This window comes from Cucurbita maxima, unplaced genomic scaffold (assembly GCF_002738345.1).
Source record: "Cucurbita maxima cultivar Rimu unplaced genomic scaffold, Cmax_1.0 Cma_Scf00001, whole genome shotgun sequence".
Lineage (NCBI taxonomy): Eukaryota > Viridiplantae > Streptophyta > Magnoliopsida > Cucurbitales > Cucurbitaceae > Cucurbita > Cucurbita maxima.
Window position 1 is genome coordinate 7,755,102 of NW_019272017.1, and position 16,390 is coordinate 7,771,491.

Genomic DNA, 16,390 nt, shown 5'->3' on the forward strand with positions numbered 1-16,390 from the left:
GTATATTATATTAGGTTTATCATTTATATATTATATTAATATAATATAAAAAGGTATTAGTATTGATTTATATTGTGAATAATATAAGTGATAGACATATATATTTTTTACAAGCTTAATTTTAAAGCACAAAAAAAAAAAAAAAATATTATTTTTGTAAGAAAAAAACTATTTTTCGATATCTCTTACACGTAGGCTTCCACAAGAAGAAAGGGAAAGCACTTTCCCGCCCATTTCTCTGCACTTCACCCATCAATGGCTCCCAAATCCGATAGCGCAGAAGGTGAACTCTCGCATCGTTTTTTTTTCTGAACTCTTGGCAGTATGATTTCTTTATCATAATTATGGTTCCAATTTTGGATTTATGATATCTTCAACGTAGAAATTAAATCCTTCATTCCTGACTTCGTTTTCTAAAATTTCCAGCGATCGTGCTCAACTTCGTTAACGAGGTATTGTTTCATCACTTTGCTTCACTGATTTCTTTGTGATCATTAATTGTTTGTAATTCGCCGATTCACTGGTCTACTTGATATTCCTCAAACGCGTGCAGTTCCTTATCCCCGTTCTGCGCTCATTGCAGCGAAGATTATAAGCTTTTACGCTTTGTTGTACTTGTATCTTCCTGTTGTTTACTGTTACCCTAATTTGTATGTAGAAGAACTTATCCGTCTTCGTCGCTTGAGTGTTGGGTAAAATACACATCCGAGCGATTTGTTTCGATGAACCTCCATTTGGCTGCCGAGTGCGTTTGCAATTTCACGATGCAACTCGCTTGCAGCGCTACTGTCATCTTTTATTCGTTGGTTAGGTCTTTTGGCCTTCTTTGTCTAACGGAATTTGCCGCATTTTTGTTCTGTTCAGCAAAATCGTCCACTAAACTCTCAAAATGTTGCTGATTCATTACAAAAATTCAACCTCAAGAAGACGGGGGTGCAAAAGGCACTGGATGCCCTTGCCGATAGTGGACGAATTTCTTTCAAGGAGTATGGCAAGCAGAAGATATATCTCGCCCGGCAAGACCAATTCAAGATCCCAAACAGCGAGGAACTTACTCAAATGAAGGAAGCAAACGCCAAACTGCAGCAACATCTAGCCGAGCAAAAAAAGGCTATTACCCAGGTGGAGGAAGGTAATTATACTTGTAAATTTCAAAGAAGTCTTCAATAATGTAAAGTTTATGAATCATTTAAGCCCTGTCAATTACGGTATTCAAGTTCCGAGAAATAAAAATGATAGCGGCATGAACTTTTGCAATAGAAATTCGAACGTTGCAGTCAAACTTAACGCTGAAAGAAATGCGGGAAAAGGAAGCTATGCTGAGAAAGGAGGTAGAGAAATGCTAAATTAGATAGCTGAAACTTTACTTCGTTCTGTTTAGTGATAATGTGACCCCCTTTATCTGTTGCCAATGTCTCAAAAAGTAGCTCGTTTGGTAACTGACAGGTTAAGGAATTGGAAGAAAAATTGGAAACATTACGCGGAGGTGTTACGTTGGTGAGCCCAGAAGACCGCAAAGCAATCGAGCAGATTTACTCTGAGAAACTAGGCCAGTGGCGAAAGCGAAAAAGGATGTTTAAAGATATATGGGATGTTATCACTGAGAACTCACCTAAGAATCTAAAAGAATTTAAGGTTTTTTCCGATTATTTTGCTTTGCTTGTTTTTACTCCAATTATTTGGATTAAATACTTTGTGTTCATACAGGAAGAACTTGGCATTGAGTACGATGAAGATGTGGGCGTGAATTTGCAGTCATTCAGCGACATGTTACCACAAAATCGAAAACGGCCCAGGGGAAAGTGAGTGATAACATAAAATGGGGCGTCCAAGTAGAGCAAATGCAGGTAGATTCTGTCTTCCTAAAGGTTTGCTTCTGTATCAGGATTACTTATCAAGTTTTTTTCGTTGATCCATGCTAAGTTGAAGAAACAATTTATGTTACAATGCTGAGTAAAAGAAATTGCCGTCCTTGACACAATTTTTGTCGAATGGGTTTCTACTGTATTCTATTGTTTACTTGGTCAGTGAGGTTCTTTCCCTCGATTGACTGAACTGTGAACTAAACTTCTAGTGCTCATGCAATAAAAGAGGTAATAGTCTCTGCTGTTGTGTCGACTCGAGAAGAAAGATTAATTTCTTATCTGCACACTATGTTAATGTATCAGCCTTTAGCCTCATGGGTGCCCGATCCGTTTAGGTTTCACTTTCGAGGAAAATAAGGAATCGGTGTTCCATGCCAGAGACAGGTTAGATGAAGAGAATACTAAGATTACGATTATACCACCATCGTCAAGTAGATTATGAGTTGAAGCACAAATGCTTTAGTTTGGGTAGCTTGCTTCTATCTGACACATGTTAGAGGCTAAGACACTTCACCACTTGTCAAACATGTATGGGATGTTTTTTTTAATGCAATAGATGTGTTAAACACATTAGTTGTACAAAGTCAAAATATGTCCAACATTTGTTAGACATGCATGGAACAATTTTGCATTTGTTAGACATGCATTGAACAATTGTTAACACACATGTATGACAAAAATAATAAAATTTTGGAGCAAAATACATCAACTAATTTTGTAAGCATATATGCTTGTTGAGTTTGAATTTACTTCTGGTTGAAATGATTATTTTTAATAAAATGTCTTTCTCCATGTTCTAGATTTTCTAGAAAAGATGTGTTCTTTACCGTCATACTATTTATACCCATGTTTCTTAGGCTAAGATGGTACCAATGTACTTGAGATGACTTGAACAAGTCATTCGTGGACAACGTTAACATATGCTCGAGCTTCGGATCATGATTACGAAAAATGTTTTAGGAAAGGTGAATAAGAAAATACATTTGAAAAATAGAAGGAAACAACGTTATATGACTATAAGCAAATAAAGGAACACTAGAACTTAAATAACATATAACTTGGGTAATTAGAAGTAAGAACTAGTCATATCTACCTATAGTACATTTTTGGTCATTTTAACCCTAAAAGGTGTGACATGATTTTGGTGAACGATTGTAGACCTCATATAAACACAACATGAAATAATAAAAACTTATCTAAAATGAAAAGATGAAATGGGGTTTTGAAGAGGCATGCGGTCATAGACAAGACATCTTGGACAAGCATGATCAGAACATCCAACATGCAGTTATAGACAACCTATCTTGAACAAGCATAACCGTGATACAAGACAAGAGTACTGTAAATAAACATAAAGAAATTGAATACTATTTGGACTTATAGACAAAATTTGTATTAAGTGAATCCAACTTACATATTCGCACACAATGTATGTACTTAGGGTTCTTAACAATAAATGAATCCTACTTACAAAATTTATTAACCTCGAATTTCTCCTCAAGAGTTGAACTGCTGCTTTCTCCACTCCCACCATCAACATCACTCTCCTCAAAAACCAAATCCTTCTCCAGCAGATCGATTATATTCACTGCTTCAATTGGAATCTCATTCTCCTTCAAACTAGAGGAACACACTGGCTGCTTCAATTCCTTGTTATTTGATTCTAATTCTATCTCATTGTTCTTGGATTCATGAGTTTCAGTGAATGTTCTTGCTTTTGGGCTCGGATTACTCACATAATCATGATCAGATGATTTGGATTGAACGAGTTCCACAGCAGCTCTGGCTGCAGCTGCTGCACAAGCAGCCGACTCGAATGCTGCCTGGGCAGCGTCTCCTACGTCTTTGTACTTCTTTCTTCCTCTCATCGAATCAGCATACCAACTCTCTTTCTCCATCTCTTCAGGTAAAATCTTAAAAACGCCTTCCACTTTGGATTCCTGCATCTATTTTTTAGGCACTCAATAACTCAAGAACTTGTAATGGATCATTAATTTCATTTCCTACCTCAGTTGAAACTTCATAGGCCTCCAAATCTTTCAAAGTAATGCCATTTTCAGAAGCAACTTGTTTAAGTAACTTCAGTTTGATCTCTGAGCTTGGTGGCCTCGCTGACAGCTTCTTTACTATCTGAAAACCCCAAGATTACCACATCATTCAGTGAAAACAGCCAGGGAAAATTGGCATATAAACTCAGAGCAACACCGCTTAAAGTTGAGATCCCATGTCGGTGGGAGAGGAGAATAAACATTCTTTACAAGGGTATGAAAATTTTTCTCTAGCAGACAGCATTTTAAAAACTTTGAAAGGAAACTCGAAAGATAAAACCCAAAGAAACAATATTTGCTAGCGGTGGCTTGGACTGTTATAAATGGTATCATAGCCAGACATCGGGCCATGTGCCAGTGAGGAGGCTGAGCTTCGAAGGGGATGGACACGAGGTAGTGTGCCAGCAAGAACGTTGGGTCCCAAAAGGAGTGGACACGAGACAGTATACCAGCAAAGACGCTGGGCCTGAAGGGAGTGGATTGGGGAGTCCTACATCGATTGGAGAAGGAACCAATGCCAGCGAGGACGCTGGGCACCGAAAGGGGTCGATTGTGAGATCCTATATCGATTGCGATTGTGAGATCCTAATCGATTGGGGAGGAGAACGAAATATCCTTTATAATATTTTCTAGCAGTCGATTTAGGCCAAATAATGAGAACATAAAAGCAAAGCATACCATTGGACCAACAGCACAATTGTTGCGCAACTCCATAGCACGAGCAGTAAACTCCTTGCCAAAACGACTGGTAATGGCTGAACGAATCTCTATCAGCTCAGGGAAATCCCCACATCTAGAAGATGCAAAAATCAAACCTGAAATTGCCTCCTTCAGTTCTTCTGGACATTCTCTACATAATCAATAACAAAATTATCAGAATCAGACCAAAGCCATCTCTTTATGTTCACATTTACAGGTTCATTTACGGACCTCTGTTGTTCAAGTAGCTTGATTCTTTCAAGTACAGCCTCACAGTAACTCTCTATAATCACATACGCATCCAGCAGTTTCTGGTCCTTGATCACTTGCTCAACCTGTCAAAGACTCCTATTATATAAGCTTTGAAGGTTATGGAGCCGAAACCCATGTTTGAAAGTACTTCAAAAATGATCTTACACGAAAGAGGGCTCTCTCTTGGTGGCCAAGCTGAAGCAACTGAACTACGTCAGAACGAGCCTGGGAGGATCTCACCTGGCGCTGGTTTGCAAGGACAGCGAGCCGAGAGATGGCCAGATTGACCAGAGATTTGAACCTCGTGGTGTTGAAGCTTCTTCCCAGCAGTGCATCAAGCTTCTTCCCCATGCTCAATAATGCTCCACCGTTTCTGAGAGATCTTTGTTATGGAGGAATGAAGAAATATATATATATATATATATATTGATTATCAACGATCACATTGATAATAGTCAGAGCACACGCACATATTTTTTAAGAAGCATCAATTTCAGGTGTGGACAAACGAAGGGACGAAACTACGATAGAAATAGACGTAATAGTTACAAGTAAATGAAACAGGGCAAGAAAAAAAGGGAAGGTTTGACGCGGTTGGCGTGTAAGAAACACTTCACCAAGATCATATCAGAGTAAACAACGGGCAAAAGAGAAGGGTCTTTCCAAAGAACTGGAAGTGTTGGATTTTTCTAGTCTTCCACCAAAATTGTCAAGACCTGTAGTAAAGATTGGATTTTTTCAGAACTAATCTATAGCAGCGAGGATTAAAAGTACCTAATTTCCATAATTCCTTCCTTGATTACATCTTTAATAGAGAAGGAAATCTGGACAATTATTTTGCTGGTCAATTGAAAATGATGATACCAAGATCATCTGTTTCTTTCTATGATTGGGTCAATTATACCAACCAGTCTTGCTGTAAATGCAAATCTGAGTGAGTTTTCTCAACTACTTTTCTGATGACTAACACGTAACAACAATTTCATGGATATTGCCTCTTGCTATAAACAACCAAAAGATCAACAAGACTCTTTCTATTACAGTCTTAGACCTCAGGCATTTGTTTAATTTCAATTATGCCCTTTCTCCATCTCATTTTTTTCAATAGTGCCCCTTCTAGAGAGTCAAATTTCATAATTTTTTTGCTAATTACGAAGATTAACCTTTTGATTATTTTGCTTTATTAAAATTAAGAAAAGTGGTTTTTGTTTCTGGAATTTGGCCAAGGATCAAAATGTAATTAATGGATAGATAGATGATATTTAGATATGGTATTCAGCGGAATTTAGCTTAATGATTCTTCGTAAAATAATTGATATAAAACTAAGTCAATAATATCATTTCATCTGTCGAATTAAATTAAGCATTTCACAGACATGTATTAATAAAACTAGTTTATTCACAGAATTTGGTTGGTACAATGTTATCAACATGAACTAAAATCTTCAGAGATAGGGATCAATTCTGATGAACGGGTGATCGGGATAATCCCAGGGAAAATTGTACCAGCATCTTGCTCCTGGAAATTAATTTTTACGGGAGCTTGAAAAGCAATGCTTCTGATTACACCGAGCCATACGCACCTCATTGGAGATGAAATTGTAAACTATACAGCATTGGACACAACAGAACACAAGATACGGCACCTGCTTTAACCCAATGTTACAGTTAACCAGCACAAAAAAACCAGTACTAAACTATAGATTAAGTCCTTAGAAAGTTAATCTCCGTAGGATGAAGACAGACATTAAGCATCCTCTAACAGTACGAGTATAAGCTGCTTAATGGAAAGCAGAGAGGAGAAATGACTTAGGCTTAGGCTTCATGCTGCCAATACAAATAAAGAAAAGAAATTCTTGATGAAAAGATATACGGCAACAGAAACAAATAGACCTGCCTGTAAAGAACTCTGAAATTTATCACAGGGAGTAATTATCGTGCATGTGTATTATCCACTTGTCTTAAATGCAATCAAATTAAGATCCCAAAAATTACTAGTATAACAAGTATGTAAAAGACGCGAAAAAAAAAAAAAAAAAACGGAAATGTCCATAACATTATGTCATTAACGCATGAGAGTCCAACAATATACCATGTGCATAATTAATGCGACAACTGATATCCTAACCACGATGCAACAGAACAAAAGATCAAATTACAATCAATTCCAATGTGTAGATACACATTAAATTCGTACTGAGAATCTAACAGAATTTGATAGCAAAATAAAACTTAAACGGGCAGTTAACAGATATAATAGTATGAGAATAAACAATTCAATCCAAGCTAGAGGGATTGGTACTGAACAAACCCAAGAGGGGCATTTTTCTGAAACCTTGAAATCATCTAAACTGTAGGTGTCAAATAAACAAATACTGGAGGAGGAGTAAAAGAACTTCAATCACTTTCAGGAATTCACTTGTGGAGAAGCAATTAAACAAAACAGGTAATTAGAGAGTAAGCAACATTAAATAATAAGCTATATGGAGGAGAGTGAAATCAGTGACCTTGAATATAATCGACATAACTAGACCAAACAGTGAAATGAACTAGATATTAAACCTTCGTAGTCAATACCACGAGAAATGATTATAACAAGCACGCATTAGAAAGCCTCCAGCAAAGAAACAAAGAACCTCATTGGATTGTGTTCATAACTGATAAATACCTTCACAATCCAACACTCCAAACCACAGAAACAAGAGGCATCTCACAAGGCCATTTGATTTTCAATCTTTTACTCTTCTCCTCCGAAATCATCTAAAATTACCTATTTTGTATGGCCTTTCTTCAAAAGTCTTATCTTTAAGTCCGGGCCAGCCCATAATCCCAGACTTTTGATTTTCATAAGTCCTATTTTATTCAAATTATATATATATATATATATATATATTAAGATTTATTCATTATTTTTCTATTGAATTTTAAAACGATAATAACATAATTCAAAATTCAAACTCTTGGTCTCAATTATAAGCTAAAGCTTCTTGGCAATTCGGCATGAAATAGATTGCACTCTATGAATAAAGGTATACGAATTCTAGTAGAATTTTCTGGACAAGTAAATGTGATTTTGAGTAGAATTATTCCTTTAACCAACTAATTTGAGTGGCAAAGAAATCAACTTGTGATGTGCTTTAGCATAGCATTTCATATGTGAAACTACAATTAATGGATATAAATGAAATTTACGGGAAAAAAAAAAAAAATCCTAATCACAATATTCTTACCACAGGAACACCAGAATTTATGATTTCTAGTAACTTCCATCTCACCTTCGAAATAATAGCAGAAGGCTTTTGGGTTGATTGATCATCATCCTTCTGTATACACGCATCCCTAATCGAAAGCTTTTTTATCCAACAGATATACATATGGTTCACTATTTTTTATGCATCTTATTTCTAATAAAATGATGGACCATTTTTATGATACATCATAGAAGAAATTTAAATCACTGTAACACTTCAATGATAAAAATAAAACTTCCTTAAATATGTCAGCCTTCCATAAATATTGATACAAAAATTCATTACTATTTTAAAACATCTATTTATTTCATATTCATTCAATGCTTTTTGGTTCATGATATCTGATAATCTAATGCTTCCATTATAATCAAATTATTATGCATAAGACAAGTATTTATCATATCCTGAAGATGGAAAGGAAATCGAGCTATTATCCTTCATATTTTCACTACCTGGCATCATTGCACTTTTACTAAGAAATCATACACAAGAATATTATAACCTTGCAATAGTTATATGGAATTGGAAATACTTACAAGATAATGGGGATGATATGCAGTTCGCCCTAAAAAAAGAGAACAAAATCCAAATGAGACAATGAACCTTTAAAAGTAAACTTGTAGGTTCTGATCACACATATTTTAAAATTAAAAAAAAAAAAAAAAGAAACACATATAACTACTTTACTCACTCCAACACTACTTCACATGGTGCCACAGTGGTTAACCTCTCCAATGCGGGTGCTTCCATAAACGACTATACCATGGATCAGTACAATGCAATCATTAGGTTTCATTCAAACTAAAGACGTCAAATAAATTTTGAAGACTACAATAAATTTTAACATGATTCAATACTGCCAAGCAACATTTCAAAGATTACTGCATGATCAATAGTTCAAAAGGTTCGGATGGAATAACAATCGCTTGCACATTAAATAGACTGTTATACATGAATTAATATAAAGAGGTGATAAATAAAAGTTCTTGTTGTACACCCTCTTATCGATTACTAGCATATCCTCATTCTCCAACCACCCTCCACTGGTGGTAGGTTTTGCATAATAAAATAAATAATGATCACAAATACACATACATCTAACCTCAAGGAAAATAACAAGACAGGCTTCTTAACTAATATCAACGCGGTCACAATTTTCTCCCAAAAAAACAATCCAAGGTACCTTCTCCAGAGTGCCTCTAAATCACTTAAGCACTGGAAGGTTCTCTCAGAGCAGAAGCAGAGATCCTGAAGGAAAAACTATATTAGACACTTGAGAACCTGAAAGCAAGAAACAAAATGGCTCGAGAGAAAGAGGTGGGAAGAGAGAGGACAGCAGAAGATAACATCTTGCCAGCCTCCATATTAGTAAGGAAAACCGCCAAGTATTGTACAAAAAACCAAAATAAAAAATAAGCACTGCATATAAACCACAAACCATCTTCAAAAAAAGAACAAACTTTATTTACCAAAGCACTAAAACTTAATAGATTTTTTTGTCCTTACTATTCCCTGCAAGCACAACTGCAGAAATGGTGTTTGAAGTACAAAATAAAAGAAATAATGTGGAAAACAAGTATGGACAAGATTTTCATAATGGTCACAATAAAAAATGATTACAAGGCGAAGAAACGCTTTCAGCAAGTTGTCTTACAATAGAAACAGTACATTCCACTGAAAGAACCCGCCACTCTTGACCAATATGACCTCTTCTGAATTCAATCATCCCATAAGTGTGCCAGAAGCTTAGGTCATCATAAGGAAGACTGGTAATACCAAGTGATTAGAAACTGTATGAATTAGGTCATAATTTACAAGAAATCTACTGAACTCTGGTGTCATAAAAGCAGCAGCATTGATCACTTGCCAGTGATGAATGGATGATTCAATGCTTGTGATACTGTCATCCTTTTTTCTGGATCCAACACAAAAATTTTGTCTAGAAGATCCTTAAAATTGGCTAACATCTTTGGATCTTCACCAGGAGATCCCCTAATAATTGATCCAATATCTTTAGGCTTTATATTGACTATTATTCGCTTTATGGTCTGCAAAAGTAGAATTCAAATCTCAGTCAGTACTGATAAGGCTGTCATAGGTAGCGCCACATTCAAAATGCAATACCATTCACACACAAACGCACAAAACAGCGTTTAAAATCTTTTACCGGATGATATTTGCTCTAAAAACTTCAAAAATAAACTTTGATGTCCAGAAAATATAAATAAATTGTAATCATATACCGCAGCAAATTTCCAGTAAAATTTTGGTGGCACAGCACACACAAGTGGGTGGCTTTGGACCCCGAAATCAGAAAAAAGGATAAATAATTACCTTTTTGGTTACAGGATCCTCTTCAGAAGCATGGAAGTTCAGGTCCTGGTCAAAATGTTGCTCAGTAAATGCTCCCTGTAAAACCAATAGGAGAGGAAAAATCATCATTAGCAATAAACAAGTTACAACTTTAACTCGTAAATTAGAGACATTGTAATTAAAAAAAATCTCCTGTCCTGTCCTTTGGAGGACAAAACTATGTACCTTACGAAGCATCTTTTTCTGAAAGGGGCCCTTTAATTCCATGTGTAGACGCAGCATGTCATTATTAGAAGGACCAGGAAAAAGAACTTTTCCTGTAGAAAGCTCGTACAAACAGCAACCCACAGACCAGATATCCATTGGATGGTCATATGGCAACCCTAAAACTGCAACATGCAAAGAAAATTAGAACTAGAGTTTACTTGGAGAAAGAAATGTTCAATAACATATGAAAACAGGTGCACCATTTTGACCACCAGATTCAACAGATGGAAAAAGAAAAAAAAAAAAGGAACTAAGAAAACTCACTTATTTCAGGGGCACGATAAAACCGGCTAACAAGGTATGGCGTGATTTCATTTTTACCAGCAAACATCGCATTTCCAAAATCACAAAGCTTCAGAACATTTTTTCCCTCGTTAACCTGGAAATTTTATCAAGCATCGTGAGAAACATAAGATCAACCAATTCAATAGAATCAAAACTTGAAAACATACCAGCATATTATCCGGCTTTATGTCACAGTGTAGAACACCACAGTTTCTTAAATGCTTCAGGGCAATAAAAAGCTGCTTAGCGTATGCCCTCACAGCAGTTAGCTTAAGGCCAATATTGCGCCCAAATTTCTTCAAGACCTCACGGAGATTCATATGAAGAGATTCAAAAACTAAACAAAGATGATTCCTATATTTGAAACTTGAAAGAAAACGAACACAGTGACGCTTGTCATCTGGATCTGCACCTACTAGCTTTTTCAATATGACCAACTCCTCCAGACCAGCCTTGTACCTGTACATCACAGAATGCAATAGAGCATCAAGTAATTGAACACGCAACAAAAGGAACACCACAATAGGATCACTAGAAATAAAGCAAGCAAGACATACATTGTTTCATTACTACGTAAAATTTTGATTGCCACTTCTTCTGGTTCGCCATGACCAGCTTTGAGATCCTTTGCACGGACTACAGTTGAAAAGACACCTTTTCCATGAGCAGCAGCTATTTCATATCGACTATCAAGCACTTCACCAAACCGATAGTCTATATTCAACACAAAAGTTGAATAAGCAAAGACCATATGAATTAAATACATTTTTTAAATGCAAAAAAATAAACAAATAAATTATAGAACCTAAAAATTAGCGACAAGTTGATTAAAATAAATGATCAGTTTCTTCTGCAATTCCTCCAAGACAATAAAAAGAATGAAACTAACCAGTCAACAACTACACAAGATTACCAGAAGGCTTAATGTGGATCCCACCAAGATGATCAGAAATGTAACAATTTACATATCACTCATTTTAAAATCGACAGCATCAGCACAGAGGCAAAATAATCCTTGTTTTGGAGACTCAAATGCAAGTTAACAGCATTAAATTCTGGATAGGCTAAAGCAAGACCAAGGATCCATTGATGTGTATGTTGATAGTTATATTTCTAATACGATGTATTGTTAAAATTTAAACACACCATAATATAATCTGTGATTCCCATTTTAATTATAATTCTCACCATACAAATTCCGCAGCCATGATTATTAATACAATAACAAGTGAATTGAAGACCATCTATAAATGTCAGCCGTACAGGCGAGATACCAAAGATGGATATACTTACTATAATATCCATCTGCATCATCCCAATTGTCATGAAAGCCACTCCTCTCTATCTGCAAACCATCGCCTTTGCCCTGCCAACAAGAAGAAAACAAAATATCTAAATGCCCTTATACAATATGAAACAAATCAAACTGCAAAATGGACAGGTTCTAATACCATTTTACGAACTGCAGCAGGTGTTTCTCCAAAAATGTCATCACAGAATAATCCATCTGATCCCTCAGCCTGCACTTATTAATATGAATAAATTTTAAAATTATAAAAGGATCCATCTTCTCAAAATAAAGAATATAACTACGGGAGCAAAAAATTGCAATAAATGGAGCTCAAAAGAGACTACAAAGTTCAGAAAAACAGAGAGGAATCTACCCTCTAATAAAAGAGAGCATTCTGCGCACCTTTGGAGTACCCTCTCCAAGTCCTTTAGTACCAGCAGTGTTATCAGATGCAGCTACTCCATTTTGATGTGGTGATTTCTCCACAATAAAAGATGAGTCAGCAACACTATCATCCACAGCCCCATCAACCAATTTTGGAACAGCATGAGCAGCAGCTTCTGATTGAGAAGAATCATTTGCAGAATCCTTATCTGATCAAGATAAATCACTGTATTAAAGTGAGATTGAGGTAGTTACTACACTGTCTATCTAAGCTGCAGACCTACCAAAGTCTCTAAACTCTGTCAGACCATCTGAGCTCATCTCTAAAAGGCAAACAAAAACCAACCAGACTCAACATTGCAGACAGACAAGATTTACAAATTAACCTAATCCTTAAATAAGCTTATACTCATTGTGGGAAAGTGAACTTCCTATCAGTAAATTGTTCAACAACAAAAAGAAGAAATTGGAGGGGAGGGGAGGGAGGGGTGAAATGCTACGATTATACAGTAGGAAACTTAAGAGTGAGAAGAAGGCAAGTCTATGCACAGAAGGTTGGCAAAATGTAAGTCCAAACTTGCTGGTTTCTCAGCTAATTGATCATAACTTCCTGATTGAAAATAATTGTAGTCCAAATCCAAGTAAATGCAGAAATTTAACCTTTCTCAGATTCCTTCAAAGAAGGCTCTACTTGTTTCTCCAACTGCTGGCATTTGTACTTTTCTAAGATTGCTTGCCTCCGTCTTCTACTCTCCTCCTTGATTCTGTTAAGATCCTCCTCTTCTTGATCAGCTAATTGAAATGACATGCTGTCTCCGTCCTCTTCCTCCTCATCGTGATCACTATACAGGAAGAGGAGTTGAACCATTAAATGAAGATGGATTTCATCTAGCTAAAGGTAACCAAAAGATAAATAAAAATAAAAATTACCTCACTAGCTTGTCTTCACCTCCTTCCAGACTAATTCTCTTAAAACTACCATGCTTTCCAACAGCATTAACTCGTCCCCCATCCTGACCAGATTCATTATCATAATGCCTAGGCTGCTTAGAACCTTTAGCATAGCCATGCTCAAGAATCCCATACTTGTCTTTACTACTTACAATGTCGCTGGCTTCATTTTTGTTTCTATTGTCTCGTCTCTCCCTATCTAATTCTGTATCCCTAAACCGGTCCTTCTGCATCTCTCTCACCCTTTCCCTGTCTCTATTCCTATCACTATATTCAGCCTTATTGTCATTCCGATCCCTCTCCTTATCTCTTCTCACATTCCAATCCACTTCTGTGTCCTTGCTCCTATCTTTTTCCATTTCTCTTCTTCTATCCCTATTACCCTCTCTATCTCTGCTCCTACATCTTTCCTTTTCTGCTCTTCTATCCCCATCCAACTCTCTTTCCTTGCTCCAACCTCTATCCCTCTCCACTCTTCTATCTCTTTCCACCTCTCTATCCCTCTCCACTCTTCTATCCCTTTCCACCTCTCTTTCCCTCTCCACTCTTCTATCTCTTTCCTTCACTCTCCTATCTCTTTCCACATCCCTTTCCCTCCTCCTATTCCTTTCCAACTCTCTTTCCTTGCTCCTATTTTGTTCCATCTCCTTTCTTCTATCCCTACTTCTTCCTCTCTCTCTCTCATCATACTTTTGCTTATCTATACCCCTATCTTTATCTTTGTTTTTTTCCATTTCATTTTCCTTTGACCAGTCCCTATCCACCTCCATCTTACTTCTCCGTCTGTCCTTCGTATCCCTGCTTTGTTGCCTTCCTTCATTCCTAGCACGATCAGTATAACCGTCATCCAAGTCATTATGAATTTTACTTTTATCATCAAATATTGCGTGATCCCAACCATGATGATGTCTTCTCCTTGACTCTGCCTCCTCTTCTACTGTTTCACGAGAATGAGATTGCCCCCTAGAATGACAATTTGACCTTGATCTACTCCTGCAATCTGATGTGTCAATGAATCGATCATGAGATGTTGATGGCGTCAAATCCTGAGACTTGTCTTCTGCCCTTTCTAACTGTGGCCTTTTCAAATAACTCAAAGTGCTTCCATCTGTTGCCACCTTTCCATGGTCATTGTTGCTTATTTTCTTAATACCCCATTTGGAAGGAGATAACATTTGTTTGTTCTGCCTCTCATCTAACTCCATAGATTTATGATCATAACCATCTTTGAGATGATCCTCTCGGCAACATTCAAGATCATTGTATTTAATTCCAGTCATTTCACTTATGGAAAAGCTAACATCATTGCCATGCTTACAGTCAGACTCAGTTTGATCGAGCAACCTGATTTCCTTGTCTCTGTCTTTTTTTAGATAAGAGCCACCTTTGTCCTTATCTAAATTATAGAACTTACTGTCCATTTTCGAGGTTTTCTGATCCTGAGGACTGTTTACTGCTCCCTCCTTCACAGTTAAATTAGCCTCGATATTAGATGATTCATCCACCGAATGACACTCCTGCAAAACGAACATAGATTAAATACTTAGTGCAGATGCTTGCATTACAAAATCCCAGAGAAATTACAGTCAGACAGTATAAATGCATAGTAGAAAACACGTAACCAGATCTTACAAATTAAATGCAAGCCTGAATCTTCATTGAAACGCCTACTGATACTTCTTTTGCATTTCACTTGTATTCGTGAGGTGTAATCATATTCTTACATGTGCAAGAAACACTGAGTAAATCTAAAAAAACGTCACCATCACCATTCCATCATAGTATAAGATTAAATACAAGAAATGAATCCAAAGTTGACAACTGACACGAACGAAGAAAGGAACATGTACCTGTAAAGGTCATTGTTCATTGTTCACAGACAGTTAAAAACGCCTTTGTTCATTCTCTAAGAGAATCGAACCTTCAAGTTACATTCGATTTTCAAACGTTAACAATCCTAGTCTTTTCTCAAACTTCCACGGCAATCAAACAGAATGTACGAGTAGAGCAACAAGCAACTTGTCAAACTGTCATAAAATTGTGTTGGTTGGGACCTTACCTTAGTGGGCCGGACAATTCTATCAGAATTTTTATCAGCTTCAAGTTCCCCAACTTCCATATCCGCCTCCTTCATCGCGCTCTCATTCTCGCGAACGCCGGACTCATCCTCCTCGAGAATTTCACCTTCCTCGACGTCATCTTGGGGTCGAGACCAACGATTAGCAACAGGAGGAACACTGTCCTCCTGGTCACGGCAGCTTTCTTCTTCATTCTTATTGCTGCTGTGACGATGTCTGTGGTGGCGGCGATGGTGACGGTGTTTGTGACGCTTCGAAGATTGACCGTCCTCCTCATCAGAAGCAGATCGGCGGTACTTCCTGTGAGCAGTATCGTTAGCCATCGGCGTCGTAAGAAATCTAGGGTTTCACTCTCAAACCTTTTCGCTGTGTAGGCGCCTTAGGCCTCCCGCGAACAGAGTGTCGTGAGGAGATAACTGTAGCTGGTAGCCTTACAATAATTATTTTACTGTTATTTATTTAAATAATATCCTTAATATGAATTTTGCTTCAAAAAGAGTTTAATTTTTATCCTTAATATTTTCGACAATTTTATTACATTATTTAATTTAGATTATTAACTTTTTAACTATTTTATTTCTCTCCTCGTTCTCCCAATTATTCTGATATTTCCAGTTTTCCCCTACATTTTCACTCTTCATAAGTGGTATAATTTTAATTTTAAACTTCTGATTTTGCTAATTTAATATAAGAGTTTAAGGAGCAT

General features: G+C 36.7%; 3 protein-coding genes across 10 annotated transcripts; 1 reads left to right on the top strand and 2 right to left on the bottom strand.

The window, feature by feature from the left end:
* Window positions 1-191: 191 nt before the first annotated feature.
* LOC111483540 (homologous-pairing protein 2 homolog) lies at window positions 192-2,610 on the top strand. 2 transcript variants are annotated; one of them, XR_002718402.1, is made up of 8 exons: window positions 192-283; window positions 427-452; window positions 865-1,132; window positions 1,261-1,331; window positions 1,447-1,635; window positions 1,708-1,847; window positions 2,201-2,448; window positions 2,588-2,610. XR_002718402.1 is itself a non-coding variant. In XM_023129776.1 (6 exons), exons 1-6 carry the CDS (start codon window positions 256-258, stop codon window positions 1,804-1,806), a joined length of 681 nt encoding a protein of 226 aa, XP_022985544.1. In that variant the 5' UTR covers window positions 192-255; the 3' UTR covers window positions 1,807-2,027. The 2 variants fall into 2 exon arrangements, 1 of the variants encoding a protein (XP_022985544.1); XM_023129776.1 differs by lacking the exons at window positions 2,201-2,448; window positions 2,588-2,610 and having other exon boundaries at window positions 1,708-2,027.
* Window positions 2,611-3,235: 625 nt separating this feature from the next.
* Window positions 3,236-5,640, bottom strand: LOC111480936. Of its 2 annotated transcripts, none has more exons than XM_023126287.1 (5): window positions 5,030-5,640; window positions 4,844-4,947; window positions 4,592-4,763; window positions 3,873-3,995; window positions 3,236-3,805 (listed from the first exon to the last, which is right to left on the bottom strand). In XM_023126287.1, the coding sequence occupies exons 1-5, from the start codon at window positions 5,213-5,215 to the stop codon at window positions 3,329-3,331; spliced, it is 1,062 nt and encodes a 353-aa protein (XP_022982055.1). In that variant the 5' UTR covers window positions 5,216-5,640; the 3' UTR covers window positions 3,236-3,328. The 2 variants fall into 2 exon arrangements, with proteins under 2 accessions (XP_022982055.1, XP_022981977.1); XM_023126209.1 differs by having other exon boundaries at window positions 3,236-3,811; window positions 5,030-5,639.
* Window positions 5,641-6,211: 571 nt separating this feature from the next.
* Window positions 6,212-16,125, bottom strand: LOC111488352 (serine/threonine-protein kinase prpf4B-like). 6 transcript variants are annotated; one of them, XR_002719480.1, is made up of 18 exons: window positions 15,666-16,125; window positions 14,160-15,123; window positions 13,586-14,099; window positions 13,316-13,497; window positions 12,674-12,864; window positions 12,432-12,500; window positions 12,274-12,346; window positions 11,538-11,694; window positions 11,397-11,439; window positions 11,148-11,276; window positions 10,960-11,074; window positions 10,654-10,817; window positions 10,450-10,524; window positions 9,983-10,163; window positions 9,770-9,881; window positions 9,299-9,363; window positions 8,807-8,871; window positions 6,212-8,680 (listed from the first exon to the last, which is right to left on the bottom strand). XR_002719480.1 is itself a non-coding variant. In XM_023136806.1 (13 exons), exons 1-13 carry the CDS (start codon window positions 16,005-16,007, stop codon window positions 9,862-9,864), a joined length of 3,399 nt encoding a protein of 1,132 aa, XP_022992574.1. In that variant the 5' UTR covers window positions 16,008-16,125; the 3' UTR covers window positions 9,558-9,861. The 6 variants fall into 6 exon arrangements, 1 of the variants encoding a protein (XP_022992574.1); XR_002719419.1 differs by having other exon boundaries at window positions 11,148-11,285; XR_002719501.1 differs by adding an exon at window positions 15,239-15,354 and having other exon boundaries at window positions 11,148-11,439; window positions 15,666-15,746.
* Window positions 16,126-16,390: the final 265 nt, after the last annotated feature.